Source organism: Falco peregrinus, chromosome 15, assembly GCF_023634155.1.
Source record: "Falco peregrinus isolate bFalPer1 chromosome 15, bFalPer1.pri, whole genome shotgun sequence".
Taxonomy (NCBI): domain Eukaryota; kingdom Metazoa; phylum Chordata; class Aves; order Falconiformes; family Falconidae; genus Falco; species Falco peregrinus.
Window position 1 is genome coordinate 6,923,984 of NC_073735.1, and position 16,166 is coordinate 6,940,149.

The 16,166-nt window shown below is 58.9% G+C and overlaps 2 protein-coding genes across 2 annotated transcripts; one reads left to right on the forward strand and one right to left on the reverse strand.

Moving 5' to 3' along the window:
* The first annotated feature begins 904 nt into the window (after window positions 1–904).
* SMIM35 (small integral membrane protein 35) lies at window positions 905–7,012 on the forward strand. The gene is made up of 4 exons (XM_055819425.1): window positions 905–1,301; window positions 3,514–3,630; window positions 3,938–3,971; window positions 4,158–7,012. Exons 1-4 carry the CDS (start codon window positions 1,286–1,288, stop codon window positions 4,255–4,257), a joined length of 267 nt encoding a protein of 88 aa, XP_055675400.1. The 5' UTR covers window positions 905–1,285; the 3' UTR covers window positions 4,258–7,012.
* Window positions 7,013–7,124: 112 nt separating this feature from the next.
* Window positions 7,125–14,063, reverse strand: IL10RA (interleukin 10 receptor subunit alpha). Its single transcript, XM_005240066.3, has 7 exons — window positions 11,692–14,063; window positions 10,637–10,757; window positions 10,335–10,513; window positions 9,876–10,042; window positions 9,399–9,549; window positions 9,094–9,218; window positions 7,125–8,972 (listed from the first exon to the last, which is right to left on the reverse strand). The coding sequence occupies exons 1-7, from the start codon at window positions 11,753–11,755 to the stop codon at window positions 8,001–8,003; spliced, it is 1,779 nt and encodes a 592-aa protein (XP_005240123.2). The 5' UTR covers window positions 11,756–14,063; the 3' UTR covers window positions 7,125–8,000.
* Window positions 14,064–16,166: the final 2,103 nt, after the last annotated feature.

Genomic DNA, 16,166 nt, shown 5'->3' on the forward strand with positions numbered 1-16,166 from the left:
GGGGTTTGCTTCCTGGAGTGCGGCTGCGTTTCCAGCCTGTCACCCTTCTCTGGCCTCTTGCAGGCAGAGTCCTGGCATGATGCAGGTTTCCGGGCTCCCTGGTTCCGTCTGGGGTCAGGCAGAGGTCAGGCAGGTCTGTCCCAGGGCTCTGCACAGCCACCAGCATCCCTGAGTTGCATGGGCACACACCACGTCCCATTCTGCTGCCGCGTGAGGAGCAGTCCCAGCCTCTCTGTCCGAGCTGGGCACTGCCAGCAGCTCAGGGTCTGCCATGTGCATCATCCCCTCTGCATCCCGCTGCCTCTGCTCCCCCGCCAGCATCCCCATGGAACCCAGGCATCACCCCTGGGTCTTGATGCTGAAATGCTGGCTCCCAGGGAGGGCTGCTCGGGGTCTTGGCCTCTGCCCTGACCACCCTGTGCCACTTGCATTGTCAGAGGCTGTGCCTGGCAAAGCGTGCCAGGCGGGGAGGGATTTTGCCCCTGGCTGCCCAGTTTCCAAGCTGTTAATGTTATCTCTGCTTGTTACCTTCTACCTGCAGCCACGGGAGACTGTTTCCCCCTCTTTCGGCACGCAGGCAGTGACTGCTGCCTAACCCTGTGGCTCAGGGCTTTGAGAAGATGATCACATACAGCCGTAAGTGCATCACACCAGGAGGTGTCTGTGACTGGGGGCAGCTGGTGGGGGGTACCCTGTCACCCTGGGGTGCTACCCTCTCTGCGGATGCTCTCACACTGCACAGGGCCATAACCTTTGCAGGCGTCCCCAGATGCCCAAGCCCCCATCTGTGTGGGACCCTGCTCCCCTCCTGGCTGCTGCTCTTTCTTTGCTTTGTGTTGGAGGACACAGCCACTCCAGCACCACCCCTGTTGTCCAGGGCATCCCCGCCCCTCGGGCTCCCAGTGCTACCAGTTCAGCCTCTGCCAAGCTGCCTGTCCCTGCCAGCAGCAGGAGGACAGAGCTGCCTGCATGGGCAGGCTTCATGCCCACCCCAAGCAGGCTGGGATGCTGGGCTGGGCACAGCCGTCCCAGGCTGGGGCACTGTCCGTCGCGTGCGGAGTGATGTCTGCTGGAGCACCTCTGCTTTCTCCCCTGGGAACCAGTTGAACCGGTGGGCCAGGAGCGGTGCCCAGCCTCGCAGCAGCACAGACGGTGAGGTGGCTGTGTCACCGGGAGAGGAGGGGACAGGAAGGACGTGCCAGGCTCCAACACTCACAGGGGCTCTGCTACAGCAGCTCCCAGCCTGGCTGAGCCCTGAGCAGCTCCTGTGGCATGGTGCTGGGAGATGGACCCCCGGGCAGGTGAGTAGGTGGCCTTTTTCTCCCCTTACGGAGCAGAGGTGGGGCTGTTTTATGGCACGGGCAATGGCTTGGTAACCTTCCCTTTCGCCTTTGCCGTCTGCAGCCCTGGGGCTCGGGGCTTGACTGCTGGTGTGGTTCTTCGAGCAGTGCTGCTTGGAGGCATCTTGCTGGGATGTGAGGATGCCTGCGCCTCCCACGCACCGCATGGGCCAGGGGCTGGGCATGCAGCCATCGTCATCCCACCAGTGGTAGGCGTGGGGAGAGGGCAGTTTCGGCAGCCGGCTGATTCAGGGATGCTATTGCACCACGCTCCTGTCCCGCAGCTCCTGCTGCATGAGTCACTCCTGCAGCAGACTCCCTGACCTCACCCACACCAGCCGGTGCCGGAGCCTGGGATCCCAGGGCTCCCAGCTCGCCCCTGGCCCAGCAGAGGCAGAGTGCATTGGCTGTGCATGTATCCTGGCCGCATGGGCCCAGCAGAAGGGAAGGGCAGGCTGGTCCTGCTCATCTGCTGTGCAGCTTGGGAGCTGGTGGCACGATGCTCTGCGGCTCCCCGGGTGTTGGCCAGATACCATCAGGTAGAGCAAGTGCTGTGGGTTGCAGGATGACCTGAGACCTTGCTCACTATGTAAACACTGTGACCACAGGGGAAATGTTCTCATTCCACCGGCATCTGTCTAAATTTAGCTGCTGTTAGGTCATCCTTTTCCGCTGCCGCCTCACTCCTGACGCTGCAAGGCACAGCACCCCGTCTCTGTGCCAGGTGATCACCCCCAGCCCCCTGATGAGCAGGGGAGTGCTGTGGGGCTGCCCACACTCCGGGGCAGTGACCAAACCCTGGCACAGCAGCCCCCAGAGCTGTGCCCACCACCATTCCCTGCCTCATGTTTTGCTAATGGGCTGCACTGGGACCGACTGGGTAGCTTACTGGTCAGGAGGGTGGTGTGGAGCAGTGTGGATGTGTGAGAGTCTGTGCTGCCAGTGAGACAGGCTCATGCTGGAGCCTGCTGTGACAGAAGAGAAGGGTCCAGGATGGCGTTTGTGCAGGGGCTTGGGAGAGCAGGAGCTGGTCGCAGCTGGAGAGAGGTGTGACAGCAGCCTGGTGCTGTACATTGCACAAGACTTTCTCTGTGCAGCATGCAACCTGTTGTCAGCAGAGGAACTGGCTGTGCTATGTCTGGGCACCTTGGTGTTCCCTTGGCAATGCCAGGAATGTTCGCTGGTGCTGGGCTTTGCCAGGTCCTGCGGTGGGGGTGGGAGGGATGGAGGGGGTGCAGAGCTCCCACAGGGGTCCTGCATGGCCCCATCATCATCCCATCCCATCCCTGCGCTGGCAGCAGGAGTTTGCTCGCCCTGACAAATGCATCCTCTAGAGGGAACTGCCTGTCCAGAAATGGGTCTGCACGGCTGCGCAGGGATGGCTGTGGGACAAACCAGGGTATGGCCACTGGCACAGAGCTGTGGCACCTTGCTGCTCTTCTGGCTCTTTGCTCAGTGCTGCCAGGGCAAGGTGCATCAGAGCTGCAGGACACCCCAGCTGTGGGAGGCAACAGCAAGTGTCTCCTCAGTCCCAGCACTGTTCTGCTACCTCCCTGCCCTGCCTGCGCTTTTGCTGCCAAAATTATAGCCAAATTGCATGGTTAAACCCTGCTGGTGGCCAGCAGCTCCCTGTGCAGCTGAGGAAAGGTGATTCAGCCCAGAAGAGTGTGCATGGGACCAGGAGTGGGGATACAGGCATCGTCAGGGTGGGCAGTTGCCCAACCCCAGCACAATGTGATGGGCCCTGGGCATGGCCAAAAGCTGCTTGGGGTCTGGGAGAGCTCCCAGCAAGGCCAGGAGTGGGAATAGCGGGGGATCCTGTTTACACCCATTCCCCTAGTGTTTAGGCTGAGGGGCAGCAAGTTGCCCACACTCCCTTCTGGGTTCCTTTCCCAGGCCACCATCTTGCCTGCCAGCTCACCTGGGGACAGCAGAGGTGGTGGCTGTGCGACCAAGATCAGTCTCCAGCGTGGGGCTTTGGGGTTAGCAAAAATCTCCATGCCACGGTGCTCAACAGCATCATGGAGCACAGTCCCTCCATGCCATAGGGACAGCACAGGCTAGAGGGCCGTATCCCACCCCCACAGCTGTCCTGTCCCTCCCAGGAGCTGATCCGAACCCCGGTCTCCTGGAGGTGTGTGTTGGTAGAGCCCCTTCTCCCTCTGCTTTACAGAGCAAGAGCCCATCAACGTGCTCGGGATTGTCTTGGGTGTCGGGCTGGCCTTGCTGATCCTGGTGCTTTTTGGCTACACCTTGGTCCGGTGGTACAAGAGGGGCCAGTGCTGGCACGGTGAGTAGGGGCAGAGCTGGGGACAGGCAGCAGCAGGGAGGGCTCAAAAGAAAAGGGCTGCAGTGCTCAGGATGTGGGAAGCACACCTGACACTTGCTGGTCCCCCTGGGCTGGGGAAACCTGCGTGCACAGTGGCTTCGGGGCAAGCTGGGAGCATGCGGAGGCCGAGGAGGGGGATGCACAGTGATGCCCTGGTGCGGCTGGCTGTCCCGCTGGCTGCCCTGCTCATTGCCACGTCACTGTAGCAAAGCAAAGGTGAGTCCGTGGCACTGTGTGGCTCTGACACTGCTCCTTCCTACCCCCCCAGGGCCTGACTTCGTCTTCAACCTCTATCACACCCGGTGAGTGAGGGGCCTGGGGTGGGCTGGGTGCTCCCCTCACACAGCACTGAGGTGTCGCCAACCCTTGCCAGTCCCAAATCCGCTGAGCTCTGCTGTTTGCAGGTGCTGCCTCCCCAGGACAGGTGCCCTGAGGGGGGCTGGGGGAGGAGGGCAGGCAGCTCACTGACACTTATGCCTTCCCTGCAGTGGGCTGGGGTCGGTGGAGCTGGTGCCACCTTTCAGCATCAGCGGCTCACTGAGCGGGGCTGGGAGCAGCTATGTGCCTTTCTGCAACAGGGGGCCTTGAGGCAGGAGCCAGGCTGGTGTGCAGGTAGGACATCACCCTGCTTCTCCCTGCCTGGTGGTGGGTGAGGGGATCCCCGGCTGTGTACCTCCCCCAGGACAACCCATGCAGGTGCCCCGCAATGCCCAGGAGCAGCTGGTGTGTGGGGTGGCTGTAGCACTGAGTGCCTCTGTGGTGGGGAGTCCAGGTGCTGGGTGAGGGTGCTGTGCCCCGGAGGCTCCACGCCTCTTTGTAGCCCCTGGTCATTGCAGCTTTCCCTGGGATAGTCCTAAGGCTTTTCCTGCAGAAGCCGGTGGGGCATCAGGGGCTTTCCCTGGGCTCTGGTTTTGTTCCCCCCATGCAGGTTTTGGTTTCCATTTCCATCCCCACGATCCTCAGCCTGGGGCTGGGCACGCAGCTGGGGCGAAGGCAGCTCAGGGCTGGGGCTGGAGCCCACGTGCCCCCTGCACCGCTTCCCCTTTCTGCCTCACATCCCCCTTCCAGCAGCAACAGAAAGAGCAACCAAAATCAGCTAGGGGGGGAAGTCCTCTGTTCTTGCTTCTTTAAAAAACCAGCTGCTACATACGCTGGATTTCTACCGAAACTGTAACAAGGAGGTTTCAGTTTTTGAAGAGCTTCTCCATCTGCTCCCTGCAGCTGCATTTCTCTTGCTGCTCCCCATTCCCCCCCCCCCCCCCCCCCGCCCCGGCCATGGGCATTGCTGGAGGGTGCCTGAGGCCAGCTGCCATCCCTGTGCTGGTGCAGCCTCCCCTTGCTTGGGATGGAGGAAGAGGGTTCTGCCTTATCCCAGGCTTCCTCAGCATGAACCCTGGAGAGAAAAGCCACCTTCCCCAGGGCTCAGAGACACCCCAGCCCTTGCCACCAGCCAGCTGCATGCCCAGGAGACCTTGGGCCAGGCTGCTGGTGAGCAGGGCAGTGGGAGTGTGGGGAGCCAGCTGGGAAGGATGGCGGTGAGCCACGGAACTGGATGGCTGGTTTTGTGCAATAGGGGAAAACGCCATAAGGAAATGAGACTGCTTCTCAGACTTCCCTTCTCAGTCGAGTATCTGGACCAATGTGGAAATTTGTCCTTCACACCGATAGTGTAAGGAAACATCTCAGAAAGCCCCTGTGGTCTTTATCATGGCTTTCTCATGCCAGCCACCTTCAACCTCGGCAAAGCAAGTGGCTGTGGAAGTGCCTGAAGCACGAGACCAGCCCTGACAAAATTGCTGTGGCCCTTGGGGAGGGACCCACACACACACTAAGTGGGGGCAGACCAGGCATGGGGCTTTGGGACTGTTTCTTTGCAAACTGTTTTCTCCGAAGGAAAACAAAAAGAGACTCGGGAGACCACACGGCTCTGTATGGGGAAACCGGTGAGGATGGAGTGGAGAGCTCCAGTCTGCACCCCAGCTTGCAAGGGGGCTGGGGGCTGGCCACAAGCCTCCCGGCTTCTCCTTCCCTGTGCCCCCCCACACTGCTCCATGCAGGGTTTGTGCAGTGCTGGGGGCTCCGTTGCCTTGTTGTTGGAAATGTTGGAAACATCTGCATAGGCTGGTGCTGGGGGAGGAAAGGTGTTTGCAGGGTGCAGCCCCTTGCTGGGGGGTGCAGTGTTCCCTGCTGCGAAGAGGAGCAGGAAGAGGAGAGCCACTTGCAAGAGGAGTGGGAGCTGAATGTCCTCTGTGTGTTAGGCTGTGACTTAATTCAGGAAAATATGAGCATCTGGGATTTCCATAGAGTCGGAGGGACTGTACATACTCTCAGCTACCAAAGCCAAAGCGTGTGGTCTGTGGTTTTCTGGCAAACTCATCTGGGTTTCGTTGAAAGGAGAAGCCTGGCTGCTCATGAAGGGGGAGGGAAACGCTGCCTCTGTCAGCCTTGGGTGCTGCCGCTGGATGCTGCCGGCTGGAGCTTTCCACAGTGAGCAGGAACCGGCAGCACCCAGCACTGCACGGGATCCGGCCACACAGCTTGACGTCAGGAGCATTGAAAAAAAAAAAATGTTATGCTTAATTTTCGTGACTCCATTTTCCAGAGGAAGTTGAAAAAAAGAAAGCAAAAAAAAAAAACCAACCACCAACTCCCAAAATACCCTGAGGTAGAAGAGCTGGTGGAAATGGAAGGATGGAAGGGCAGGAGGACACACATGGACGGCATCGGTGGTGTCACTGCAGCGGGGCACCCACCATGGCCAGCAGCCAGGCCCTCCATGTGATGCAAGTATGTTCATTGCAAGTATCTTCAGTGCAAGTAGTGTAACATCAGGTGTAACACGGAAATGTAGCAATGCGTCAACAACCTTTCTCCTGACTGCAGCGATTCTTGTTTTCACCTGATAAAAAGTACTTCCCAGAGCTGGGTTTCCACTAACAGTTTTAACGGGACTATCCCACCGTGAAGGTTCTTGGAAACTAAGTGACTCTTGGAAAAACTCCAAGTGACCTGGCAGCAGTGAAATGTAGCCCACGGTAAGTTGCTCCCATCTCATGCCTATTTCCATTCTGACAGAAACTATCCCCCTGCCCTCCAGTTTCAACTTGTTCCGCTCTGCCCTGGAGCTGCTCCTGTCCCTCACTGGTGCGGGATGTGCTCCATGCCCAGTGCGCCCCTGTGAAATCACCCCAAGCTGCCCAGCTCCTTTTCCCTGCTGCTCCTCCAGTGCCTGCATCCACGATGCAACACCTGCCTGGGACAAACACCCTGATCCTCAGATGAGTGTGAAACTCTCAGTGGGCTGGCTTTGCTCTTTTTTTCCAGTTGTAACGTGGGAATGCTCTTCCCTGTATGAGGCAAAGGCACATTGCCCTTTGCTGCAAGGAAAAGTCCGTATCTGAAAACGGAAAGCACGGCTTGACCTTGGAGGAGGATGTACAGATGAACAGACCAAATAAATAACACCACATCCTTTCTGTATTTACAAATTAACATCCTTTCTGTATTTACAAATTAAATAGAATAAATAATGTCTGTATGCAATAGTGGCAAAACGTGGACCATAGTGTGAGTAGGGCTGCCCTGGCTTGTGCTGGGCTCATATGGCTGTTGCTGCATGCATCCTGCACCCTGCCAGAGCTAGCCAGTGCTCTGGCTCTCTGCCAGAGGATGCTGAAGGGTGTCTGTAGGGTCAGGAAAGTCCCTCGCTCCCTCTGAGTGAGGCCAGCCAGGGTGGGAGCTCCATGCTCCCAGCAGCAGGATGGCTGACGTCAGGCTGCTCTTCACTTCTGGTATCTGTTGTGAAAGGTTTACGTGGCATCAGCTGGAGGAGCCTGACGTCAGCTGGAGGAGCGCGGTCTCTCGCCTGTGGAATGGGGAAACAGGGAAGCAAAGCACAGCACTGGCCCCAAACCCAGGGGCTGCGTGCCCTGTGCTGCGTTGCTGGGGAGGTCAGGCAAGGCAGGATTGCCCTTTGGAAACATCCTGGTGTGTATCCTTGGGCTTGGTGGTTGGAGGAGGTGGGGACAAGCCCCTCCAGCACAGCCCATCCCTGTGTCTCATCGGTTTTATGCTGGGGACTGGCTGGAGGAAGGTGCAGGGCGCACTGGGGGCTGGCCACAGCGGTGCCAGGGCCAAAGCAGCCCCTGAAGGAGCTAAACTGGTGCTTCTTGGGTGAGTCTCGGACAGGGCACCGCTCAGTTTGATGCATTAACATTCAGAGGGTGGTGGTAGCTTATCGGAGGAGCTGCTCCCTGTGGGCAGTGGCTAGAAGAGGTAGTTGGGTCAGCACGGCAGGCTGGCAGGCACCCACTGCCCAGCACGGGGTCAGCTCACAGGCGGCTGTCCTTGCTGTCCCCGTTGAGCAGGCTCAGGGGATTCATCTGCAGCGTGAGCCACTGGTTGGTGCTGAGGCTGGAGATGAGGGGCAGCGTCCCCAGGAGGTCGGTGTTGATGATGCTTGGGTCAAAGGGAGCTTTCAGGAGCTCAGGGCTGGCTTTGGAGACTAAGGGAGCACCTGGATCCCCATAGCTCAGCAGAGTGGGGACTTGGGGCCCCACCTGGCTGGAAAAGTCCCAGGCAGTGGGCTCCTGAGGGGGCCCCCGTGGAGCAAGGTCCTGCACGTGGCTGCGAGGAATCCCGGCGGTGGACTGCTTCAAATATCCTTTGGCTACAGCCAGCTCGGAGCACTCTACATCCAACACAATGTCAGCACTGCCTGGGCCCTGTGGGGGTCCTGCACAGCTGGAGAAGGGCACCCACTTGGCTGGGTCCTGCTGTGGCTCCACTGTGCCCGTGGACTGCTGCAGGTATCCAAGGAACTCCACGTCTTGCTGGCTGTCCTGGCCGGCGGCAGGGGAGAGGCCGAGCTCCCTGGCCTCCATGGCACTGGCATTCCCGCTGCTGGAGGGGCACGTGGGGCCAGGGCAGGTGCTCTCTAAGCCCACGCCGCTGTCGTCAGCTGTGGGCAGCTGCTGCTTGTAGCCCTGGGGCTCGGGGCCTGAGGAGCAGCTCAGTTCGAAGGAGGAGGCATGCAGGCAAATGCCACTGTCGGTGCTGGTGTAGCTGCTGTCTCCACTCCCCATGGACCTCAGCCCCAGCAGGTGCATCCGATCCTCGGGCCACGCTGGAAGCCTCCAGCCATTCTCCAGGGGCAACTGGGCTCTGCCAGTGCTGCCATCGGGGCCACTGTCCTGCTGGGGCTCCTGGCACAGGAATAGCTGCTGCACAGGGTCTGCGTCCGGGCTGCCAGAGGATGAGGAGTCCTGTTCCACCCACAGCGAGCTCTGCTTTATGAAAGATTTCTGGGAGGGAAAGAAAAGAGGGGAGTGAGCTGTGCTTCATCCCTGCTTGTTGTCTGCCTCTCCCAACAGCTACCCAAGCTCATGCCAGGCACAAAGGGTGCTGTGTGCCCAGCTGCCTTACCAGGACGGACGGTGGCCTCATGGGTTTCTTTATGTAGGTGCACACCAGTAGAGCCCCCAGGAGACCCAAGAGCAACAGGGTGATGAAGGAGGAGCTGACGATGCTCAGGAGAAGCTCCGCACTCCCTGCAAGAAAGGACGTGCCCAGGTGAGGGGGGGAAAGACAGAGTCCTCAGCACACATAGCACAGAGCCCCTGCAAGCAGGGGTACAGAGCACTGCCCTGGTGCAGACCCCCAGGGCCAGGAGGCTAAGGAGAGTCCGCATCCTGCAAGAGCCCCCCTTCCCTGGCTCCACCACCACTTACTGTCTCTCTTGCTGATGGTGACGCACTGCTCGTTGGTGCGCGTGGTGCGGGTGTGCCGGCTGGCCACGTCGGGCTCCACGCTGATGCAGTACTCCATGTCCCAGAAGAGGTTGCTGATGTTGAACTCCGGGGTGGTCTCCATCAACTCGTACTGCAATGGGCAGAGCACAGGCTGGTACCTGAGAGCCCCAGGCTTCCGTGGGAATGCTGGGCCCCGTGCTTTCCTCCCTCCTCCTCCTCCACTGTCCCCTGGGGAAAGTCCCTAGGGTCCTTAGCCATACAGCTGGCAGCAGCTAAACCCAAAATCCCACCAAGAGTTGGGGAAACTACTGCAATAAAACACACAGAGAAATCTTCCTGCGATGTTGTGGCTGTGAGAAGGCTCAGTATCGAGACTGTGCTTTACACTTGTTTTTCAACTTGAGTGGCACTGCATGTGACAGACAGGGACAGCACAGGACCCACAACTCATCTCACCGTCCGATTGTCCTGCGCCCTCCTGACGTACACCCGGTATCGCTTCATGTGCTTCTGTATGTCATCGTATTTCACGGTGAGGTTCCCTGCCTTGAGAAGCAGCTGCAGCTGCACGTAGATGGTGTTGCCCTTCACAGAGAGGCTCTGGCCTGACAGGCGCAGGCTGGCTGGAAACAAGTCAGATGGAAGAACATGTTAGGATTTTCTCCTATTTGCAGCCCTAGGAGCCTTTGCAGTGCTGGACTGAGCTGTGACTGTTCCTTCACAGCTGGAGCCACCTGCCCTGGGTTTGTTCCATCCCATCCTGCAGCCCAGCTGCCCTCCAGGGAGGTACGAAGAGAGAGACATCCCTGCTCCCATCTGTCCCAAAGTTCCTCCCAAGCAGTCTGGCACCCTGACCTCTGCCATCCTCAAAGCCTCCCGCCCCAGCTGCAGGGTGGAGGCAGACGCCCGACCTACCTTCTTGCGGGGAGAAAGCATTGGTCCTTTGCCACGGGGACGTGCGGTTTCCCAACACAGCCCTGACCCGTGCGTAGTAGCGCAGGGCAGGATCCAGGGTGTAGCGCGTGAGGTCACAGGAGTGCCCTGAGATCTTCATGCAGTCTGGGATGGCTGTCCAGGAGAAATTCCTGCCATAGCTGCAGGGAGAAGCACCCGGGGTGAGATGTGGGCAGATGCCAGGGACTTGGTTGTCACCGCCGTTGGTGTCAGATCCCCGGCGCAGGGACTGAACCCCTTTGCACCCCCATCACTGTACTCACACTTTGTGCTCCACTTCATAGCGGATGTCACTGGGGTTGTTGTGTCCTGGCTCCCACCGCAGCAAGTGATGCGCTATCTCTGCAGCAAAGCGCACGCGTGTGGGGCTCCCCAGCTTCTCACCTGCAGGACCGAAGGTGAGCGTTAGGCGAGGCTGCACGGCACCCGGTCCCACCAGTGCCGACAGGAGCCGGGCGTGTGATTACCTCCTTCATGACTTGCCTGGAGCTTGACCCCCTGTGTTCAGCAGTGACCACCCACGCACCCAAAAAGCATGAGGATTTGCCTGGCCTGTCCAACTTCCAATTTTAGCATTTGCTCATCCCTCTCCCTTCCTCTTTCTTCTGGAAAGAGCCCAGCCAACAGGATCTCGGTGCTTTTCGGGCCCAAGGAAGGAGCCTGCTGTATTTCCATCCCTGCCTGCCCCTGCTATCTGCTAGCAGCTCTGTTTGGATTCAGCTTTCCTGTTTTGCTTATCTGCTATCTAGAAGAAAAACTTTTTCACACCTTCTGCCTCAATTTCGGTATTGTCACCTGGCAGCAAAGCACCACTCGATAACATCTGTCACCCTTTCTGCCTTGGTTTCCTCAGCAGCTGACAAGCACCAAGCCATGCTGTGCTGTTGCCTGGGGAGGACGGCTGTCAGCAGAGCACCACGCTAGCGACTGGGGCATTTCACTGCAAAACAAGGCGCCATGGCCCACACACTGGTGGAGACAAGCCAGGCTGATGCCTGAGGACTTACAGGGTCTTTAGGCTCCTAACCAGTGAAGAAGAGTGAGCAGGGAGCCCTGGCTCCATCCTGCTCTGAGCAGGCAGGAGCTGGTGGGCACCACCAGCCTAAGCGCCGACCAAGCAAAGGTGTCCAAGGTGCAGCTCCCGACAGCAGCAGCTCTGTGCGCGGCCTGCCCTGCCTGCCTTCCCCCGAACCGGTCCCCAGCCCGGTGCTGGGATCTCGGGGGCGGGGGAGCGGAGCAGCCTGCTGGGAGCCGTGGGGCTCAGGCACAGCGAGCGGGGGAGCTGGAGCCCAGCGCGGTGTGGGCAAGCGAGACTCACCGTCTGTCTGCGAGGCGAGGAGCAGTGCCACGCATAGTGCCAGGGCTGCGGCAGAGGGGGCCATGCTGGCTCAGCATCCTCCACGGGCGCGGGGCTGGGTGAGCAGGATGCCGAGCTCTGCCCTGGCAGGCGGCCGAACGCTTGTTTTTCCCCTGGAGGCTGGCTCAGTGACGTCTCGGAGGCGTTAGCGCAGCGGGACGAAAGTAGCTGTGTGGTGACTTCCACTTTTCTTTGCTGTCCCCCCACTCACCCACAGCTAATGTCTCAGCCCAGGCTGGGCATTTCCTACAAGCAGCCTTAAAGGAGAAGCTCTGGGGGCTTTTCTCAACAAAACTGTACACCGCTGAGAAAGGGCAAGTAGGAGTAAATCATGTGTCTGCCCTTGCCGTTTCATTATCAAATGAGGTGTTAAAAGCACCACACGGGGTGAGCATTAGCACCTAGAGTGACCTATCACAGGGATTTTACCGAGCACAGCACCCATCCAGCATCATCCCCTTGGGTGATGTCCTGCCCTGCCAAAGCCAGCCAGGTCATCGCCGGCCCTGGGGAGCCCTGGTGCCGCAGGAGGGGGTTCTTGCTTTCCCTTCCTTTGGGCTCAGCCCGTACTCTCCTTCTTCAGCCTGCAATTGGCCTTTCCCCATTTCTGGGACTGAGTGACAATCTCTGCGCTATTAAGTGTCCTGCAAACTCCTACGCGTGCGGGGTGGCATCGCAAGCTCTGAAGTCTGGTGCAGCGGAGGGGGCCGTAAGCTGTCCTGGGGGCTCTGTCAGCTGGACCTGGGGCCCCAGCACGGCTGTGATGCATGTGGCTCTGGCCCCACGGTGACGTCCTGCCTGTCTGGTGATGCTGGCCTCAGGTGCTAGGACCTGAATTGCCACTGAGCAAGCCGACTGCAAGTCCTCTGCTTGGCCTTTTGGCAGGCTGAATGACAACAGAGCTTGCTTGAGGGTTTTCCTAGGGCCTGTGCAAACCCAGGGGCCCTCATGTGATGGAGAGTGCTTTGTCTCAAGAAAAGGAATTTCCCACCAGGAATTAATGGAAAAGACACAGATAAAAAGCACAAGAGAAACCAAAAGTGCTCTGGACAGCCTCAGAAAGATTCAGAGCAGTCCCTGGCTTGGCAGGCATAGAGGCGCAGGACCTCGGGTCCTTTTACCATGGCAGAGTGGCTCCTCAAAGAGCCACCTTAAATGCCTGAAGTAGTAGATTTCTGCTTTTTTCCCTGACTGAACAGATTCAGAACAGATTCCGTCCCCCAGCTCATCCTTCCTGCCAGAGCCTGAACTCGCAGCCTTGCCAGAACACCAGCAAATCTGTCAGCTGCGGGGAGCATCCAGCGGCGCTGCTGAGCCAGGAGGCAGGACCTTGGGGACAGTGGCATGCCTGGCTCTCATGGCACCTAGGGACAGTCAGGCTTCAGCTCTGCTCTGCCAGGGCCATGGGGGATACGGGCATGGGGTGATGATAGCCAGCAGCAGAGAGAGGCTCTCCCTCGCTGACAGCCATAGGGGTGGGCAGGGGAGGATGGCTCCAGCAGCAGATCCCCTCCCTGGCTTCCCTCTGGCTTGGCTTTATTCTCCCTTCTTTAGGAGACCAGCTGATGTCCTGTCACTCTGCTATTACCTTATGAGTAAGATGTGGCAGCCACTGAGTTTAGGAGTCCTGAGATGAAGCACAGCCCACCCCACACAAAGCCACAGCTTGTGTTTTATGTAAAGATGTGAAAATCAAAAGCAACGGGACCAAAAATGAGGAAGGAGGGAGCTCTGTGGAAAAGACACCACAGGGCTGGTCCTTTGGGTGAGACAGTTCAGAGGCTTGGCAGAAACGGTTGGCAATTTAGGGGAAAATGGAACAGGCTGAGGAGAAATGACAGCTCTGCTAAATGCTCAGATCGTGGCAGCTGAGTCGCTGCACAGGTGCGGGCACTGCCAGGTGCCACTGGAGGAGCTGGTGCTGGGGCAGGGTGGTGTTGTCCCCTCATGCTGCCCATTCCACATCTCGTGGTGCAAATGCTGCCCAGCATTCCTGTCTTGTCAGTGCTTTGCCCTCATCCTCTGTGAAACACCACTTAGCATCCTTGAGGCTGCAGAATTCATGTCTCCATGCTACCTCTGCTTCTGCCAGCCCTGCTGTCAGGGGCCCTGAGGAGGGAGCCACTGACTCGCAGGGAAAGGAGGGCAGACCCGTCCCCCAGCCCAGGGCAGGTGGGCACAGCATCCTCTGCCCAGCACTCAGCCCTGTCCTGTGGCCATGTGCTGCGCTGAGACACCCCCAAGCCCCTGCAGCCCCGGCACAGGCAGGGGATGCAGCAATAACCACAGACAAACTTTGCATCAGGCGTTGCTGACCAGCCAAACACCACATTAAAACCAAAGCATCACAGAAAAGAGTAGCCCTGCATTTTCAGTGTCAGCAGGAGAAGTTGAGTTCATGGGTCAAACCAGCCCTTGAGAACCCTGCCAAGTTTCCTTTTCACCTTCAAAATAATTGACTAATCTTTGAATAGGAAAAGCCATGTTTTTACAAAGCTGGAAATCACCTGAGTCAGAACCACACAGCACGTCTTTCCCCAGAACCTCTGCAGCTCCTCTGAGGGACAGCGAGGGCTGGGAGCTGCAGCCACCCCAGGCCTGACCCTGTGCCTGGCTTCCACCGGGACCCTCCTACCAGCCACTAGCCCTGGGCACCTACTCGGCAAAGGGCTGCTCCTGTTGCGAGGCAGGATGCAGAGCATGTCCTGGGCTCCATCCTCCCACCTGCCTGGCTGCTGCTCCCTCACATGGCACCCGCATCCTGGAGCTGCTGTGCTGCAGCCGGGGCTGAGGGTGCTGCAGCCTCAGCAATGCTGGCAGTTTTGGCACGGGCAAGGCTGGAGCGGTGCTGGGATTCCTGGTGGACCTCAGGGAGATTTGTCCAGGGCAGCAGAGGGGCCGCACAGCCCTGGCACGGCAGGCTCAGGCGGTGATGCTGCACTATGTGGTGCAGGGCTCAGGCTGAGGCTGGAGGGCTGGTTCTGTGCCTTGCCTGGAAGAGCAGAGTTATCCTCTTCCCTTCCCAATTCCCTCATGCCTGGAGGTCTGAGCAGAGAGCGGAGGAGCTGTCAGGCTCTTCCAGGCTGGTGGTGCTGGCTCTGGCTGTGCATGCCATTAGCACCTTGGTTTGCTAGCTGAGAGGGTGGGAGGGTGCAGCAGTTACCAGCAAGAAAGTGCGAGGATTTCACCCAGGAGGTGTTGTGCACGGATGACTTTTAACATCAGGTTGCTGGTGTCAAGTTCAGAGGCACAATGCTCTGCAACTTGCTTTCTGTAGGTGGCTTTGTAGAAACACCAGCGAGCAATAATTCCTGGAGCTGTTGCCTGGAGCTACTTTCTGAGAACCCCTTTTAAAAGGATGTGGCAGCTTGTGCAGGCACACGGGCCAGGCCAGCTCAGGGCTGTCCGGGGACAGAGCTCGCCACAGGGCCAGCCCCTGCCTCCCTCTGCCCCTGCACCCCAGCAAGGCAGAGCCCTCAGGGGCACCGGGTGAACTGCAAAAAGCAAACACAATGCTGTTAGTCCTGCATGTGAAAACTGAAGAGGAGTGTGCTGCAGAGCAAGGGCTGGCTCAGAAAGCACCCTGCCCTGGCAGAGGGGATCCCCAGAGCAGGCAGCCTGGCTTGTGGCCGCCTCTGGGGAAGCATTTGCCCTGTGTGCACGTGCGGGACCTGCCGAGGCAGCAAGGCTCTGGCTGGGCTCACCGGAGAGAGGCAGGCAACAGGCTTGATAATGAACTTGCTAGAAGAAAACAGGAGCAAACACCAAGATGAGGATGGGCTCAGGTGTCAGTCTTCTCTGAGCTCCTTGATACTCCTGTATGGCTGCCCGGGTTTGGCCCCGGGCTGTGCGTGAGAGAAGGGCAGGAGTTGATCCCTCTGGGAAGGGATGGGATGGGGAGCCCTGGGGCAGGGTAGAGGGGACAGCGGGATCCATCCCAAGCTTTTCAGCCTTGAAATCAAGGGGGCTTTGAAGAAAGTTTTCTTCAAGCTTAGGTAGCCCTGCTTGTCTCCTGCCCTTCTGAAGAGCAGGTGTGGGTGGGGAGCCGGATGAATAAGGGACTTATGCTATGAATAATGCCAGGAGAAATGTGCCTGGAAAACAGTGTCAGGATGGGGCTCCCAGGAGGCACCACGCCACCAGACAGAGCCTCCCAGGACCGGGCCATCGGAGAGGTTACCCTCCTCCCTGCCAAGCCACTCGCTGCCCTCGCACCACCTGGTGCCAGCCCTTGCGGGCAGGCAGGAGGGGCCATTTCTTGCAATGAGCCCTTATCCCAGAAGCTGCTCATCCATACCGTGGCCGAAGCTAGGAGCAGCCTGGGTTACATGAAGCACCAGCTGCATCTCTGGGACACCATCCCACTTCTCTGCAGTGCAGTACAGAGCAGAGATCGTGGTGCAGCCTCGTTCATCTGCCCTGCAACCACTCCCCCG